The following is an 18,625-nucleotide window of genomic DNA, read 5'->3' on the forward strand; positions in this document are numbered from 1 at the left end:
CCATTTGGTATAAAGCCAGCAGCAGCCATTTTTCAAAAGACTATTGAAAATTTATTGCGAGGAATCCCAAATGTTGTCATATATCAAGACGATATTACTCTCACGGGGAAAACTTTTCATGAGCACATACAAAATTTAAGGGCAGTTTTAGAAAAATTCAAAGCTTCAAATTTAAAACTTAATTTAAAAAATGCGGCTTTTTTCAATCTAAAATACCCTATCTAGGTTTCAGTATAGATAAGCATGGCCTAAACAAAACAAGTGAAAGGATATCGAGCGTCCTAAATGCGCCTGTTCCAGGGAACGTTTCAGAGGTCAAGGCATTTTTAGGAATGGTCAATCATTCGAAGTTGGTTCCCTTTGATGTCGACTTGCCTTTAATTCTGTCAACTGATGCTAGTAATAGTACAGTCGCGGGCGTACTTTCCCACAAATTTTCAGATGGTTCTGTAAAATCTATTGCATTTGTTTCGAGATCTCTTTCTAAAAGTGAACGAAATTATAGCACGCTTGAAAAAGAGGCTCTTGCCATCGTATATTGCGTGACAAAATCGCGACAATATTTACTAGGAAACCATTTCATTTTAAAAACCGACCATAAGCCGTTAGTGACAATCATTGGCGAACATAAAGGTTTGCCAGCAATGGCAGCTGCCCGAATGCAGCGGTGGGCGTTCATACTTTCAGGGTTCAATTACACGATTACGTACGTCAAGGGTACTTCCAAAGACGCTGATAGCTTGCCTCGCATACCGCAAGCGACAATTCAACAAAACTGTTTCGAAAATTCCTATGTCAATTTTATTGAAAATTCGAACTATTTGAACATCAATTTTAAAAGCGTTGGTAGGGAAACTAAAAAAGATCCAATACTTTCCAAGGTATCCCATGCTATTCTTCATGGCGAAGTCAACAATTTGACTGGAGCAAAATTTATTCCTTTCAAGGATAAAATAACGAACTAACTGTTGAATATGACTGTATTTTATGGGAATATAGAGTCGTTATACCTGAAAAATTTCGAGTTCATATATTAAACGAGCTTCATGCCTCACATATGGGCATCGTGAAAACGAAGGCTCTCGCCAGATCGTATGTCTGGTGGTCAAACATAAACTCTGATATCGAACATGTAATAAAAAATTGTCTCCCATGCCAAAAGTTGCAAGCGAGTCCAGAAAAAAGCTCCTTAATTTCGTGGAAGCCAACTAACTCTCCGTGGAGTCGAATTCATGCTGATTTTGCTGGACCAATAAAAGACTTTCACTTTTTGATCATTATTGACTCCTTCACCAAATGGGCTGAAGTTTTTTAAACAAAAGACTTAACGTCGAGCTTTGTCCTTAGAAAAATGAGAGAGACTTTTGCTCGCTATGGTATTGTCGACACGCTAGTCACAGACAATGGTCGTCAATTTACTTCTGACGAATTTAAGTCATTTTTGAAAACAAATAACATTAACCACATCTTCACAGCTCGTGGCCATCCGGCAACCAACGGCCAAGCTGAAATATTTGTAAAGAATTTAAAAAAATCACTATATGCAAGTCTAGAAAAAAGAAAACACTCGAGACACTGAATTCATTTTAAATAAGTTTTTATTCGATTATCGAAACACAATTCACACAACTACGGGAGGTCTCCTGCAAAATTATTTCTCTCGCGACCCTTAAAGTCTCGTTTCGATCTTTTGAAACCCTCGCTAGTTCAAAAACAGATTATCAAAAAACAAATTGAAAGCGAACAAAACTACAAAGGCAAACGGGAAGAGCACTTTCAAAAAGGGCAAAATGTTTTAATACACGAATACAGAAATCCAAATAAAAAGAGCTGGATGCCAGCAAAAATTAACAAACAAATGGGTCCACGATCATATAGTTGTATCATTGTGCACAATAATAGAGAAATAAAAAGACACTTGAACCAAATAAGAGATAATAATTCTTCACAAGAAAATACGGGAAATCATAACGTTTACAATGAAATGCGCGAAAGCGTAGGTGAACCACACACTTCATCCAGTCCTCCAGATAACCTTGCTGAGGGTAGTGCACATGATCCGGACGAGCATGTTACGGGATCAAAAATAGAATTAAGACATAGGATAGCAGGCAAGGTTGTGAAACCTCAAGAATAAGTTGTACATATCCATCTAACATTTAATCTAATTACTTACTTTTTAAGTTTAAAAAGCATTTACATATTTAAGCAATAAATGAATTACAATCAAACAAAATATAATGTACATATTTTATATTTCTATTTTAAATATTTTAAAATTCTATTTTATATAAGCAAAGCTAAGGGGGAGCGTATTGGGTATTATATATTATGTGTTAATGGCAACTCAGTTTACGAACATTACATATGCTACATACACATGTATATACTAACGCACTATACTCTCTCTTGTTTCATTACCACTTCTTGTAATCATACCTATGAACTATAATACTCTTACTAAATAAATCATTCGTAGCTGCCAAGTTGGTGCGTTGTACTTATTAATACACAACAATTATAAACTATTAAAATAAAATTAATGTCAAACCCACTATCAAACCTTGGAAAATGTTGAAACGTTCACCACCAACTTGACGTTCTTCAGAGTAATCACATTGACCCAAAACACTTGAATTAATATCATTAGCTGTAGTCTTAACAGCACCACCTCAAGCTTTCATTGTACGTTTCCAATCTTCTTCTGGTACATGAACAGCACAGAACACACATCACGATCTGCAAAATACTGTGTACCAACATCACCAATTGGTAGTTTAGATAACACAACATTGGCGCCTTACTTAGCTAGTTTATTTTACAGAATACGCCATTCAGCATCAACAATTTTCTGATACTGTTGAATATTATCAATACGTACTTGAGCACTATCACGCTCAGCCTGGAATTCCAATTCTATATTGAATTATGCCATTTTATATTTATACTCAGTTGAGCAGAGCTCACAGAGTATATTAACTTTGATTGGATAACGGTTGGTTGTACAGGTATAAAGGAATCGAGATAGATATAGACTTCCATATATCAAAATCATCAGTATCGAAAAAAAATTTGATTGAGCCATGTCCGTCCGTCCGTCCGTCTGTCCGTTAACACGATAACTGGAGTAAATTTTGAGGTATCTTGATGAAATTTGGTATGTAGATTCCTGGGAACTGATCTCAGATCGCTATTTAAAATGAACGATATCGGACTATAACCACGCCCACTTTTTCGATATCGAAAATTTCGAAAAACCGAAAAAATGCGATAATTTATTGCCAAAGGCGGTTAAAGCGATGAAACTTGGTAGATGGGTTGACGTTATGACGCAGAATAGAAAATTAGTAAGATTTTGGACAATGGGCGTGGCACCGCCCACTTTTACAAGAAGGTAATTTAAAAGTTTTGCAAGCTGTAATTTGGCAGTTGTTGAAGATATCATGATGAAATTTGGCAGGAACGTTACTACTATTACTATATATGTGCTAAATAAAAATTAGCAAAATTGGATGAAGAACACGCCCACTTTTAAAAAAAATTTTTTTTTAAATTCAAATTTTAACAAAAAATTTAATATCTTTACTGTATATAAGTAAATTAAGTCAAAATTCAACTCCAGTAATGATATGATGCAACAAAATACAAAAATAAAAGAAAATTTCAAAATGGGCGTGGCTCCGCCCATTTTCATTTGGTTTGTCTAGAATACTTTTAATGCCATAAGTCGAACAAAAATTTACCAATCCTTCTCAAATTTGGTAGGGGCATAGATTCTATGACGGTAACTGTTCTCTGTGAAAATGGGCGAAATCGGTGAAAGCAACGCCCAGTTTTTATACGCAGTCCACCGTCTGTCCTTCCGATCGGCCGTTAACACAATAACTTGAGCAAAACCCGATATATCTTTACTAAACTTAGCCCACGTACTTATCTGAACTCACTTTATCTTGTATAAAAAATGGCCGAAATCCGACCATAACCACGCCCACTTTCTCGATATCGAAAATTACGAAAAATGAAAAAAATGCCATAATTCTATACCAAATACGAAAAGAGGGATGAAACATGGTAACTAAATTGGTTTATTGACGCAAAATATAACTTTGGAAAAAACTTTGTAAAATGGGTGTGACACCTACCATATTAAGTAGAAGAAAATGAAAAAGTTCTACAAGGCGAAATCAACAGCCCTTCGAATGTTGGCAGGAATACTGTTAGTGGTATTGCATATATAAATAAATTAGCAGTACCCGACAGATGGTTTCCTGGATCACCTCGTCCACATTTTGGTCGATATCGCGAGAAGGCCTTCACATATACATCTAAGGACCACTCGCTTTTAAAACCCTCATTAATACCTTTAATTTGATATCCATATCGTACAAACACATTCTAGAGTCACCCCTGGCCCACCCTAATGGCGATATCTCGAAAAGGCGTCCACCTATAGACCTAATGCCAACTCCCTCTTAAAATGCTCAGTAACACCTTTCGTTTGATACCCATATCGTACAAACATTCTAGAGTCACCCCTGGCCCACCCTAATAGCGATATCTCGAAAAGGCGTCCACCTATAGACCTAATGTCCACTCCCTCTTAAAATGCTCAGTAACACCTTTCGTTTGATACCCATATCGTACAAACATTCTAGAGTCACCCCTGGCCCACCCTAATGGCGATATCTCGAAAAGGCGTCCACCTATAGACCTAATGCCCACTCCCTCTTAAAATGCTCAGTAACACCTTTCGTTTGATACCCATATCGTACAAACATTCTAGAGTCACCCTGGGTCCACCTTTATGGCGATATCTCAAAAGGCGTCCACCTATAGAACTAAGGATTACTCCCTTTTAAAATACTCATTACCACCTTTCATTTGATACCCATATCGTACAAACACATTCTAGAGTCACCCTGGCCACCCTAATGGCGATATCTCGAAAAGGCGTCCACCTATAGACCTAATGCCCACTCCCTCTTAAAATGCTCAGTAACACCTTTCGTTTGATACCCATATCGTACAAACATTCTAGAGTCACCCTTGGTCCACCTTTATGGCGATATCTCGAAAAGGCGTCCACCTATAGAACTAAGGATTACTCCCTTTTAAAATACTCATTACCATCTTTCATTTGATACCCATATCATACAAACACATTCTAGAGTCACCCCTGGCCCACCCTAATGGCGACATTTCGAAAATGCGTCCACCTATAGACCTAATGCCCACTCCCTCTTAAAATGCTCAGTAACACTTTTCGTTTGATACCCATATCCTACAAACATTCTAGAGTCACCCCTGGCCCACCCTAATGGCGATATCTCGAAAAGGCGTCCACCTATAGACCTAATGCCCACTCCCTCTTAAAATGCTAAGTAACACCTTTCGTTTGATACCCATATCGTACAAACATTCTAGAGTCACGCCTGGCCCACCCTAATGGCGATATCTCGAAAAGGCGTCCACCTATAGACCTAATGCCCACTCCCTCTTAAAATGCTCAGTAACACCTTTCGTTTGATACCCATATCGTACAAACACATTCTAGAGTCGCCCCTGGCCCACCCTAATGACGATATCTCGAAAAGGCGTCCACCTATAGACCTCATGCCCACTCCCTCTTAAAATGCTCAGTAACACCTTTCGTTTGATACCCATATCGTACAAACATTCTAGAGCCACCCTTGGTCCACCTTTATGGCGATATCTCGAAAAGGCGTCCACCTATAGAACTAAGGATTACTCCCTTTTAAAATACTCATTACCATCTTTCATTTGATACCCATATCATACAAACACATTCTAGAGTCACCCCTGGCCCACCCTAATGGCGACATTTCGAAAAGGCGTCCACCTATAGACCTAATGCCCACTCCCTCTTAAAATACTCAGTAACACCTTTCATTTGATTCCCATATCGTACAAACACATTCTAGAGACACCCCTGGTCCACCTTTATGGCGATATCTCGAAACGGCGTCCACCTATGGAACTAAGGATCACTCCTTTTCAAAATACTCATTAACAGCTTTCATTTGATACCCATATCGTACAAACATATTCTATAGTCACCCATGGTCCACCTTTATGGCGATTTCTCGAAAAGGCGTTCACCTATAGAACTAAAGCCCATTCCCTTTTAAAATACTCATTACCACCTTTCATTTGATACCCATATCGTACAAACACATTCTAGAGTCACCCCTGGTCCACCTTAATGGCGTTATCTCGAAAAGGCGTCCACCGATAGACCTAAGGCCCACTCCCTCTTAAAATGCTCAGTACCACCTTTCATTTGATACCCATATCGTACAAACAAATTCTAGAGTCAGCCCTGGTTCACCTCTCTTAAAATACTCTTTAATACCTTCCATTTGATACACATGTCATACAACCACATTCCAGGGTTATTTGCCTTCTTTTGTCTCCATAGCTCTCAACTGAGTATGTAATGTTCGGTTACACCCGAACTTAGCCTTCCTTACTTGTTTTTGTATGACGTTGGGTCCATCAAAGAAAAGTACAGCGTCACAACCATTTTAGAAAATAAATCTTTTTGTTGATTAATAAGTTTGGAGGTCATTGCGTGGCAGTCCATTTTTCCAATAAAGCACGTTGTTGTTCCTTTGATTGGCGCTTCGACATGTACAGCCATGTCATTTTTGTTCATGCATAATTGTAATGGTTTAGTAGCTTTACTGATATACGTACATGCACGCCTTCCTCAATATATGGCTTAACTTGTTTTAAGATTGCCCTCCTTAAAATACTACTGAAGTGGTGCCATCGCCGACCTGATAAGAGAAAAATTTTTATTCAACACATTCTAATATAACAAAAAACTTACCTCAGCATCTTGAGATTTGGCGATGTCGACTACAGTTTTACGGCTGGATGCATAATATCCAATAGTTTCATAATGGTTGCACCATCATTTGAAATTGTGGCCCTACCACAGGAATCAACAATATGCTTGTCCATGCTGCGTAAACCCAATGTAGTGCGTACAACGTCTACAATTGAATGCGAGGCATTGATGTTGGATATGAGTTGTGGTTTACCTTGAGAGCTATCGGTACCAAAACATTTTTTACCCAAAAACTCATGTACCCTGTTCAAGTTCAGGACGTTCATATTTATCGACACGCTGTCCGGTGTGGCCCAACTGTTGGAAATATTCAGTTGGCACTATTGAGAAAAAATATGGATCAATGAACACAAGTAAAAGTGAAAGATTTTGTTTTACCATCTGTTGTTACTTTACACACTAGACATTGGAAACGACGACCAGCATCTACAAATTGCATTTTAGCCTTGCAAACGATTACATCTAATTGAATTCACCAAAATTTACAATGGTGAGATGGTAAGTGTAAAGGACAAAGCTGTTGTTTTTAATAAATCAGCTGTTGCAGGTATGCAATACAAAAAGGCCTGCAAAAGAGAAAGATCAATGTAATTGTCAAACAAAAAATTTATTTCGAATATCAATACCTAACGTAACGTGGCGAGGAGTTACCCTGATCGTGTGCCACATATTTTGTGGTCACCAATGATGGCAATAAACCTTGTTGATTAGTAATAAAAAGACCACCAGCGCTGGTTTTCAATAATAACGTTTATCGGATTTGGCATCTGATCGGGATCTAAACGGCGTTGCGCTTGGTCATACTGTTGCGCCTGTTGACATATACCAGTACCAGGTGCAGGTGGTTGCTAAAGAAAATAATAAAAAATAATCATCAGCAATATTTGAAATATATTAGTTGTATTAGCATACATTATAACCAGGACGTGCGGGTATTGGGGGTTGACCCGGCATGGGTGGCTGACTGGGCATTGGCGCCTGTCCAAGTTGTGTTGGTGGCATCATTTGACCCATGTAGCCACCTGGTTGTTGTAGAGGATAACCTGGCTGTTGACGTTATGAAGGACAACCAGGTGGACCAGGTTGTGGTAGATAGCCCGACTGTTTTGGCGTTGGCAGATAGGTTGTTGCTTCTGCTGTCGTGGCATTGCACAACCCGGTTGCTCGTGTGGTATATACCTTGGCATAACTGGATGTGGTGTCATTGCCCCACCTGGTCCAGTAGATGCGGGCGGCATACCTGGAGGACCATCCCAGCAAAAATCTAGTGACAGAAAATGGTTTTTTCCCATATCGCCACACATCTATTCATTCATTTTTTTTTTTTTTTAGTTTTCCACGCACTTACCAAGCTATTAAGATCCTGATTTTGCAAGTATTATTAACACTTCTTTGATATTTCTTGTTCAGTTTTATAATTGTACTTAATTTAATAATTATAATAAATTAGGTCCACACTTGTCTGCTCAAAATTTACTTCTCAATAGCAATGGCGGCTTCGCAGAATTGGTTCTAGATACAAACACACGTTACAGCACCAAATTTAGAGATTGCTTTTGCTAATATTGTTGTGAATTATATTTCTTTATGAAAAATGTACACTTTTAATTTTTATACAAGCCTAAAACACTTTTTCTTCTATTTATTTGGAAATTTGCAACTTTTTCAATGCGGTACGTCTGCCGCGTTTCAAGCTGAAAACAAATAGCGGATTGGTAGAAAGTTTTTTGACGTACTTCAGGGTACATAGCATGTAAGAAAAGGCAAGCATTTATGGATCGGACATTTCAATTATGCCATCCATTCTGTCATACTAACAATTGTGGAACAATATGGGATATTTTGTTGTTGGTCGCCATGTTCGGTGACTAGATTTTTGCTGGGTAAAGGCATCGGCCTTTACACTGGTATGAACTTTGGAGATTAGAGTTCAATACTCAGCTCCCGAGAAGTTAGCTGATGAAGAAGTGAAATTCAGAAATATGTCCTAGTAACCATCGCCGTTTGTAAAGTTTGCAATTTTCCTCTAATATCAGTAACAAAAACCTTCGATGCTGTGTCCACCAGCGACTGCCTCATCAAAGTACATAAAGTTTCGCAGAATATCTGCTGCCATTGGATGCGAGGTCTCAACGTCATCAGCGAGTTGGTACAGTGTCCGAGTCGCAAGGTATGGAGCACAATTGACTCCAAAGGTTACCGTTTTCAACTCGTATAGGTTAATTGGATCCTTATGGCATTTGCGAAATAAGATTCGCTGGTGTTTTGCTTGGTCCTCATTGGCCCATATTTGGCCATACATTTTCTCTATGTCGCTGTTGAAGACATACATATTTGAACAACCTCCAACAAAGTATAAGAATTGCTGGGTCGGATTGAAGAGTTGGACCTGGATAAAGAGTATCATTAAAACTTTTGCTTTGTATTCCCCTCCATTATAAAGCATGGTGAGGTAGGAAGTGACACTCGTTTGAGTCTGGCGGAATATTACTGATTTTTTTCAAATGCCCTATGGTTTCATATTCTGATACAACTCTGTTACATTCTCATTGAAGATCGGGGTTTTTCGCTAGACGTGTACAATTGCGATAAAATTGAGAACACGCATTTTTCAAAGAGGCACCTAAGATAAATTCTTTCCTAAAGAGTAAGAAAACCACATGTTTATCATCATCTTTCCGAACTGTTGTAGATTTGAATAGGTATTCGCAGTACCTATCCTCGTTATTGTTGCTCATATACCATACTCATTACCATCTTTCATTTGATACCCATATCATACAAACACATTCTAGAGTCACCCCTGGCCCACCCTAATGGCGACATTTCGAAAAGGCGTCCACCTATAGACCTAATGCCCACTCCCTCTTAAAATACTCAGTAACACTTTTCGTTTGATACCCATATCGTACAAACATTCTAGAGTCACCCCTGGCTCACCCTAATGGCGATATCTCGAAAAGGGGTCCAGCTATAGACCTAATGCCCACTCCCTCTTAAAATGCTCAGTAACACCTTTCATTTGATTCCCATATCGTACAAACACATTCTAGAGACACCCCTGGTCCACCTTTATGGCGATATCTCGAAACGGCGTCCACCTATGGAACTAAGGATCACTCCTTTTCAAAATACTCATTAACAGCTTTCATTTGATACCCATATCGTACAAACATATTCTATAGTCACCCATGGTCCACCTTTATGGCGATTTCTCGAAAAGGCGTTCACCTATAGAACTAAAGCCCATTCCCTTTTAAAATACTCATTACCACCTTTCATTTGATACCCATATCGTACAAACACATTCTAGAGTCACCCCTGGTCCACCTTAATGGCGTTATCTCGAAAAGGCGTCCACCGATAGACCTAAGGCCCACTCCCTCTTAAAATGCTCAGTACCACCTTTCATTTGATACCCATATCGTACAAACAAATTCTAGAGTCAGCCCTGGTTCACCTCTCTTAAAATACTCTTTAATACCTTCCATTTGATACACATGTCATACAACCACATTCCAGGGTTACCCTAGGTTCATTTTCCTACATGGTGATTTGCCTTCTTTTGTCTCCATAGCTCCCAACTGAGTATGTAATGTTCGGTTACACCCGAACTTAGCCTTCCTTACTTGTTTTTGTATGACGTTGGGTCCATCAAAGAAAAGTACAGCGTCACAACCATTTTAGAAAATAAATCTTTTTGTTGATTAATAAGTTTGGAGGTCATTGCGTGGCAGTCCATTTTTCCAATAAAGCACGTTGTTGTTCCTTTGATTGGCGCTTCGACATGTACAGCCATGTCATTTTTGTTCATGCATAATTGTAATGGTTTAGTAGCTTTACTGATGATACGTACATGCACGCCTTCCTCAATATATGGCTTAACTTGTTTTAAGATTGCCCTCCTTAAAATACTACTGAAGTGGTGCCATCGCCGACCTGATAAGAGAAAAATTTTTATTCAACACATTCTAATATAACAAAAAACTTACCTCAGCATCTTGAGATTTGGCGATGTCGACTACAGTTTTACGGCTGGATGCATAATATCCAATAGTTTCATAATGGTTGCACCATCATTTGAAATTGTGGCCCTACCACAGGAATCAACAATATGCTTGTCCATGCTGCGTACACCCAATGTAGTGCGTACAACGTCTACAATTGAATGCGAGGCATTGATGTTGGATATGAGTTGTGGTTTACCTTGAGAGCTATCGGTACCAAAACATTTTTTACCCAAAAACTCATGTACCCTGTTCAAGTTCAGGACGTTCATATTTATCGACACGCTGTCCGGTGTGGCCCAACTGTTGGAAATATTCAGTTGGCACTATTGAGAAAAAATATGGATCAATGAACACAAGTAAAAGTGAAAGATTTTGTTTTACCATCTGTTGTTACTTTACACACTAGACATTGGAAACGACGACCAGCATCTACAAATTGCATTTTAGCCTTGCAAACGATTACATCTAATTGAATTCACCAAAATTTACAATGGTGAGATGGTAAGTGTAAAGGACAAAGCTGTTGTTTTTAATAAATCAGCTGTTGCAGGTATGCAATACAAAAAGGCCTGCAAAAGAGAAAGATCAATGTAATTGTCAAACAAAAAATTTATTTCGAATATCAATACCTAACGTAACGTGGCGAGGAGTTACCCTGATCGTGTGCCACATATTTTGTGGTCACCAATGATGGCAATAAACCTTGTTGATTAGTAATAAAAAGACCACCAGCGCTGGTTTTCAATAATAACGTTTATCGGATTTGGCATCTGATCGGGATCTAAACGGCGTTGGGCTTGGTCATACTGTTGCGCCTGTTGACATATACCAGTACCAGGTGCAGGTGGTTGCTAAAGAAAATAATAAAAAATAATCATCAGCAATATTTGAAATATATTAGTTGTATTAGCATACATTATAACCAGGACGTGCGGGTATTGGGGGTTGACCCGGCATGGGTGGCTGACTGGGCATTGGCGCCTGTCCAAGTTGTGTTGGTGGCATCATTTGACCCATGTAGCCACCTGGTTGTTGTAGAGGATAACCTGGCTGTTGACGTTATGAAGGACAACCAGGTGGACCAGGTTGTGGTAGATAGCCCGACTGTTTTGGCGTTGGCAGATAGGTTGTTGCTTCTGCTGTCGTGGCATTGCACAACCCGGTTGCTCGTGTGGTATATACCTTGGCATAACTGGATGTGGTGTCATTGCCCCACCTGGTCCAGTAGATGCGGGCGGCATACCTGGAGGACCATCCCAGCAAAAATCTAGTGACAGAAAATGGTTTTTTCCCATATCGCCACACATCTATTCATTCATTTTTTTTTTTTTTAGTTTTCCACGCACTTACCAAGCTATTAAGATCCTGATTTTGCAAGTATTATTAACACTTCTTTGATATTTCTTGTTCAGTTTTATAATTGTACTTAATTTAATAATTATAATAAATTAGGTCCACACTTGTCTGCTCAAAATTTACTTCTCAATAGCAATGGCGGCTTCGCAGAATTGGTTCTAGATACAAACACACGTTACAGCACCAAATTTAGAGATTGCTTTTGCTAATATTGTTGTGAATTATATTTCTTTATGAAAAATGTACACTTTTAATTTTTATACAAGCCTAAAACACTTTTTCTTCTATTTATTTGGAAATTTGCAACTTTTTCAATGCGGTACGTCTGCCGCGTTTCAAGCTGAAAACAAATAGCGGATTGGTAGAAAGTTTTTTGACGTACTTTAGGGTACATAGCATGTAAGAAAAGGCAAGCATTTATGGATCGGACATTTCAATTATGCCATCCATTCTGTCATACTAACAATTGTGGAACAATATGGGATATTTTGTTGTTGGTCGCCATGTTCGGTGACTAGATTTTTGCTGGGTAAAGGCATCGGCCTTTACACTGGTATGAACTTTGGAGATTAGAGTTCAATACTCAGCTCCCGAGAAGTTAGCTGATGAAGAAGTGAAATTCAGAAATATGTCCTAGTAACCATCGCCGTTTGTAAAGTTTGCAATTTTCCTCTAATATCAGTAACAAAAACCTTCGATGCTGTGTCCACCAGCGACTGCCTCATCAAAGTACATAAAGTTTCGCAGAATATCTGCTGCCATTGGATGCGAGGTCTCAACGTCATCAGCGAGTTGGTACAGTGTCCGAGTCGCAAGGTATGGAGCACAATTGACTCCAAAGGTTACCGTTTTCAACTCGTATAGGTTAATTGGATCCTTATGGCATTTGCGAAATAAGATTCGCTGGTGTTTTGCTTGGTCCTCATTGGCCCATATTTGGCCATACATTTTCTCTATGTCGCTGTTGAAGACATACATATTTGAACAACCTCCAACAAAGTATAAGAATTGCTGGGTCGGATTGAAGAGTTGGACCTGGATAAAGAGTATCATTAAAACTTTTGCTTTGTATTCCCCTCCATTATAAAGCATGGTGAGGTAGGAAGTGACACTCGTTTGAGTCTGGCGGAATATTACTGATTTTTTTCAAATGCCCTATGGTTTCATATTCTGATACAACTCTGTTACATTCTCATTGAAGATCGGGGTTTTTCGCTAGACGTGTACAATTGCGATAAAATTGAGAACACGCATTTTTCAAAGAGGCACCTAAGCTAAATTCTTTCCTAAAGAGTAAGAAAACCACATGTTTATCATCATCTTTCCGAACTGTTGTAGATTTGAATAGGTATTCGCAGTACCTATCCTCGTTATTGTTGCTCCTTTTTCTTGGAATCTCCTCCAATTCCCAAAAAGCCGACAGCCGTTTGTCCAAAGTGACCTCCTTGAAATATGAAACCAAAGTTTTATTTGTACTAACCCCATATGTCCGGCTGTTCAGAATCCATCGGAACATTGTTTCCTGTGCTATTAATGTGTTTAGAACATATTTTCTTATGCCACCTAACATAACTTGTGGGTATATGTACCCGCCCATAACTAGATCGACTGGCTTATTAAATCTTTTATCAACCGGGACTAAGTCAGGGAATGCTTGCCTAGTCATTGCATTTATATGGCAAGTTGGAAGATTGTTGTTGTTGTTGTTGTTGTAGCGATAAGGTTGCTCCCCGAAGGCTTTGGGGAGTGTTATCGATGTGATGGTCCTTTGCCGGATACAAATCCGGTACGCTCCGGTGCCATAGCACCATTAAGGTGCTAGCCCGACCATCTCGGGAACGATTTATGTGGCCACATTAAACCTTCAGACCATTCCCTCCCTCCCTACCTCCAAGTTCCATGAGGAGCTTGGGGTCGCCAGAGCCTCGACTGTTAGTGAAACAGGATTCGCCGCGGATAGGTGAGGTTGACAATTGGCTTTGGAGAAGCTACATATTGCGCTGGCAACCTGAAAGGTTGCGCTACACAGCCCCTTGAATCTGGTATTTTAGTCGCCTCTTACGACAGGCATACCTACCGCGGGTATATTCTGATCCCCTAACCCGCTGGGGGCAAGTTGGAAGATTCCCTGTGAGTTGTGGTAACACCAGCATGATCGTATTGATCTCGATTAAAGGGTCTGTTGGTGACCGCATTTGATTGTAGCACGCTTCTTTTACTTGTGCAGAAATTTTATTATTGGTGCCCGAAAGTTGGGCATGCAGGAATTTAGATAGCAGATTAATGCTGCGCTTGAGTTTTGCGGTAGTGAATGAGCATCATATCCCGAGTCTATTAGGGCTTTCCCGAATATTCAATATCATTAAAATTAATATTAACCTGAGCTGTCCCTAATAATATCCCTTTTATTCGCGAAACATGAGTTCACATTATTAAACGGAGTATTTTTTCTTCAGTATTGCGTCGTACTCGAACTTCTCGTGACGTTGATGCTCCGATAGTATCTGAAGTATTTGTGTTTTAGCTGATTTGAAATATGAACCAAGGTATGGTGTCTGATTTGAAATATGAACCAAGGTATGGTAAACCAAGTTATGGTGTCTTGACACGTTGCTCAGTTCATTTGACTGGTGTATTTTGAGACAGAATGGCCAGCAGAAAAACATTTTGATATCTCTGTTTTATATTCAATAGTTTGTTCCCAGTGTGGTTTCTGGAAGTTTTGTGAAACATAGACACGTAATAAATGCATCCCAGATTGATATGTCACTGAAACACCAAGATGTAATTATATATTTTTCCTTTGAAAACGTCCGTGTCATACGGGGCAGGCGCACGAGATATTCTCGATTTCCTGAGCTTTCTACTTTCTTTTCAGCTTTCTAAAGTTTTTCCGAAAGTTCAGAAATTGCTGCCTGGCACTTAAGAAAGCTTCAGTCAGTTATTTTATGCTTCTTTTTAATGGCCGACACCCTTTGACTCAAGTTCTGATGAGCTCAAGAGTTCGTCATATGTCCGCTTCGACTTTTCCCATAGGGAGATCAACTCATCTTTCTGTTTCGTATGGTCATTGTAGTCATTTTCAAACTCTGCCACTGCATCTGCTTGGCGTATATAGGTATCCATCACTGCAGATATTGGAAAACCGAAAGTTTATTAAACTATTAAATAGTTGCTTTTGCAGAGAATATTGAATGAAAATGTGTTAAATTAAAGGACTGTGTTCGAGAGAGATTTCTCGTGGAAGTGGCCTAGAAGCTTGCGAGAAAGCTGTTTGTTTATAAGTGTGCGAATGCAGCTGAAGCAAATATAAAATCGTATGGACTTTAAAGAAAATGTAGCCAAGGGGCTTGTTATTGTTCTCAGTGATTTTTTTGTATTGTAGGAGGACTATAAATTCCGCAAAAAAAAAAAATAGATCAGTCAAAGAGTGATATATGTATTGCCGCATAAGTGAAGATAATAAAAAATTGCTAATATTATAATGCAAATTTGAGTCGAAATTAAGCCAATTGGCCACCCAAACAACAACAATATGTGGATATGAAAATAAGCGCACTTTGTACCTGAACAACAAAATACTGGCAAATGTTAAGTGGAAATAAGTGCAAGTGATTTTGTTTATTGAAAGATTCAAGTTAAATTAACTATGTGCTCGTAAATTAAAATGGAAGATTTTGGTTTAATATCCTCAACAAAATCAACATTTTAAAATGTATAAAAACAATTTTTAAAAAATGAAAACCCTGCAAAACTGAATAGCGAGATTTAAAAGGGTGTTTGTGGTTATGTTAACCAATAGAGCAGAGTTGTGTTACCTTGAGCTGTGTCCGGACAATCTTACTGCGGGTGGGAAACTGTTCCAGATAGTCGCAAGGCGCAATATACAAGCTTTAGGTTACTACCTATGCTTTTGTGGAATAATAAGTGTGTGTATAGGAAAAGGGGCGCAAATATTTTAGTTTTTCCCTGCCTCTAAGCACAGAATATAAAATACCAATTCACAAAATCACTTTCACTGTTGAATTCTAAGTAAAAAGAGTCATTTAATATAAATTGATAATTTTATACAATTTTTTTGTAAAAACCACTACCGGTGCACGGTATATTAAAAAACCATGTACCTCGTCGCTTAAAATTGTGTTCAAATCAGGAATGGAAATGTGCTACTTTGGTAGGTGTTGGTGTTGTTACTGGCTATTGCTGTTGTTTGTAGTTGCTGAACTGTATCTCTTGGTTATATCCTCGACTTTGTATATCGGGATTGGTGTTAGATTCGTTGAGCTTTATATCCTCGATTTTGTATCGAGGGAGTGGCCTGTAAAGTTTCGTGTGGTTCTCTTATTCACAACGGTGAAATAAGGGCCAACAACAATTACGTGATGGCAAAGGGGCGCCCCGTAATTGTTTAGAAAAATGAAACGAAAAAGTCTAAGGAAGTATAACACGAACATTTACGTATTAGTATAACAAATTAAGTCGTTTTTTTCAAAAATTTAGAACAACGAGTGTTAAGAAAAAATTTTCACAGATGTTGTGAAATTTAAATGGAATTATTACAATAAAGGCTTACCTCACGTGGTCGTAGGATGGCAGGATGATTACTGGTTGACAGCTTGATCAAAAAGCGAACGAGCGCCTTCCAAAAAAGGTTATGAGCCCACAATACAGCACTTTCGTCGGGTTTCCCAGCAACAAAGTTGCTACACCGTAGGTTCATAGCAGTAAAAAAAATACTAAAAATGTGTGCATATATGCGTGCGTATAAATAAGTGTGTGTACTATGTCCACAAATCTATGAAAGTATGAGTTAGTTATATTAAGTGTTACGAGGAAGGGCAGATATATTTAGGTTTGTGATCTAAACATGTGGATATTTGACTTTCAGTGTTATATTTTAAAAGAAGCGATACGCCAATCGATTTTGGTGGAGATTGTTAACCTAGCTACTGAGATACAATTTTTTATTATGAGCGGACGGTGCCACGCCCTTCGTAAAAACCATAAGTTTATCTGAGTTTATGGCTATATAAACCTTTATGAGGCAAACTTCATTTGTTTCCTTCAGTTTTTATTTCAAGAAAATGTTCCTTTTGCATTCTTCTAAATTTTTTCACCTTTGACGACTTATTGTGAAGCACCCTGTTATTGTGACACCCACTATCACCACTGTGAGTCGGTTTAATTTCGGAACGATACCTCAAAACCTATCCCCGCTTCTGCTAAATGTTTCCATACAAAAGCTTCCTTCCCCAGAATGACGACTGCACGATAATGGCAATGGAACCTGGCCATCCAATAGACGAAAAGGTTTCTAGACAAACTACTATCCCCCAGTCTTTCTGGTTCCTTCACCTCGCGCAAACTGGTACCATCACCAACCAAGTCCATGGCGACTCTGTTTACGACCATAAACAGATGACGAAAATATTGGACGTTCACGTCGATAGTGTGACGCTACTCAGTTACTCAGAGATCTTATAAGTAACACTTTCACCTTCAAGGCGCATGCCACCGACGTTGTACCTAAAGTACAAAGCCGCAAACAAATCCTCAATTCGCTTACTTGGGGAAAAGGTATAAATAACGTTGCTAACCACGTACAAAGTAATTGGCTGGCCGCTCATGTACTACGCGTCACCAGCTTGGTCACCTGGTTTTAGAAACACACACTGGAAAAGCTGCGGGCCTATCAAAATGCTGCACACAGAACTGCTACGGGATGTCTTCTTATGAACACTGAATATCATCTACATAGTGAGATCTATATTAAAGAGCATAACGAAATACTGAACAGACAGTTTTTATCATTATTACAGTATATACGAGTCTAAAGTAATTAAAAGTGAGAAGTATATATAATTTTTTTCTTATTTCAGGAAAAATATTACGCAGCGTAATTTCTGTGGAAAAAGAACGTAAACGAGTTCGAATATTTTATCGCACATTTACAAATTTAATCGTAGTTAAAAATACCAAATATTTAAATTATACGGCTGACGAGACATCCGAAACATATTTAACCAACAATGGAAAAATTGTGCTCCATTTTTGGCGAAATAGTAATTATCTTTTACATGCTATACGTTCGCCACTGGAGCCAAGAAAGCCAAAACTTCCGAAACTAGAACTAATTTGGAAGGCAGACAATTTATTATTTAAGTGCTGTCAAGAGAAGAAAAAACTCACAATGGAAAATGCTACATGGTATTTACAAAATCACCCTGAGGTGGTCGATTTTGTATATGACTTTATACTCAGCACGCTTAGATATAAACCAGACGTTGTTTTTCCATTTACAATTAAATTTTTTCAAAATCTGAAAAATAGTTATTGATAATATGTCCAAGTAATTGGGGCACTGGAGTAAGTACATATACCATAT

General features: G+C 38.6%; 1 protein-coding gene across 1 annotated transcript in view; it reads left to right on the forward strand.

Annotated features, from left to right (window-relative positions):
* Positions 1-18,625, forward strand: part of LOC137241573 (uncharacterized) — a 266,619-nt gene extending 247,994 nt beyond the window's left edge. Inside the window, exon 7 of the mRNA XM_067769140.1 lies at positions 18,120-18,625. Coding sequence (XP_067625241.1) covers positions 18,120-18,577 — 458 coding nt within the window. The 3' untranslated portion in view covers positions 18,578-18,625. The remainder of the gene's footprint in view (positions 1-18,119) is intronic.

This window comes from Eurosta solidaginis, chromosome 2, assembly GCF_040869045.1.
Source record: "Eurosta solidaginis isolate ZX-2024a chromosome 2, ASM4086904v1, whole genome shotgun sequence".
NCBI classification, from domain to species: domain Eukaryota; kingdom Metazoa; phylum Arthropoda; class Insecta; order Diptera; family Tephritidae; genus Eurosta; species Eurosta solidaginis.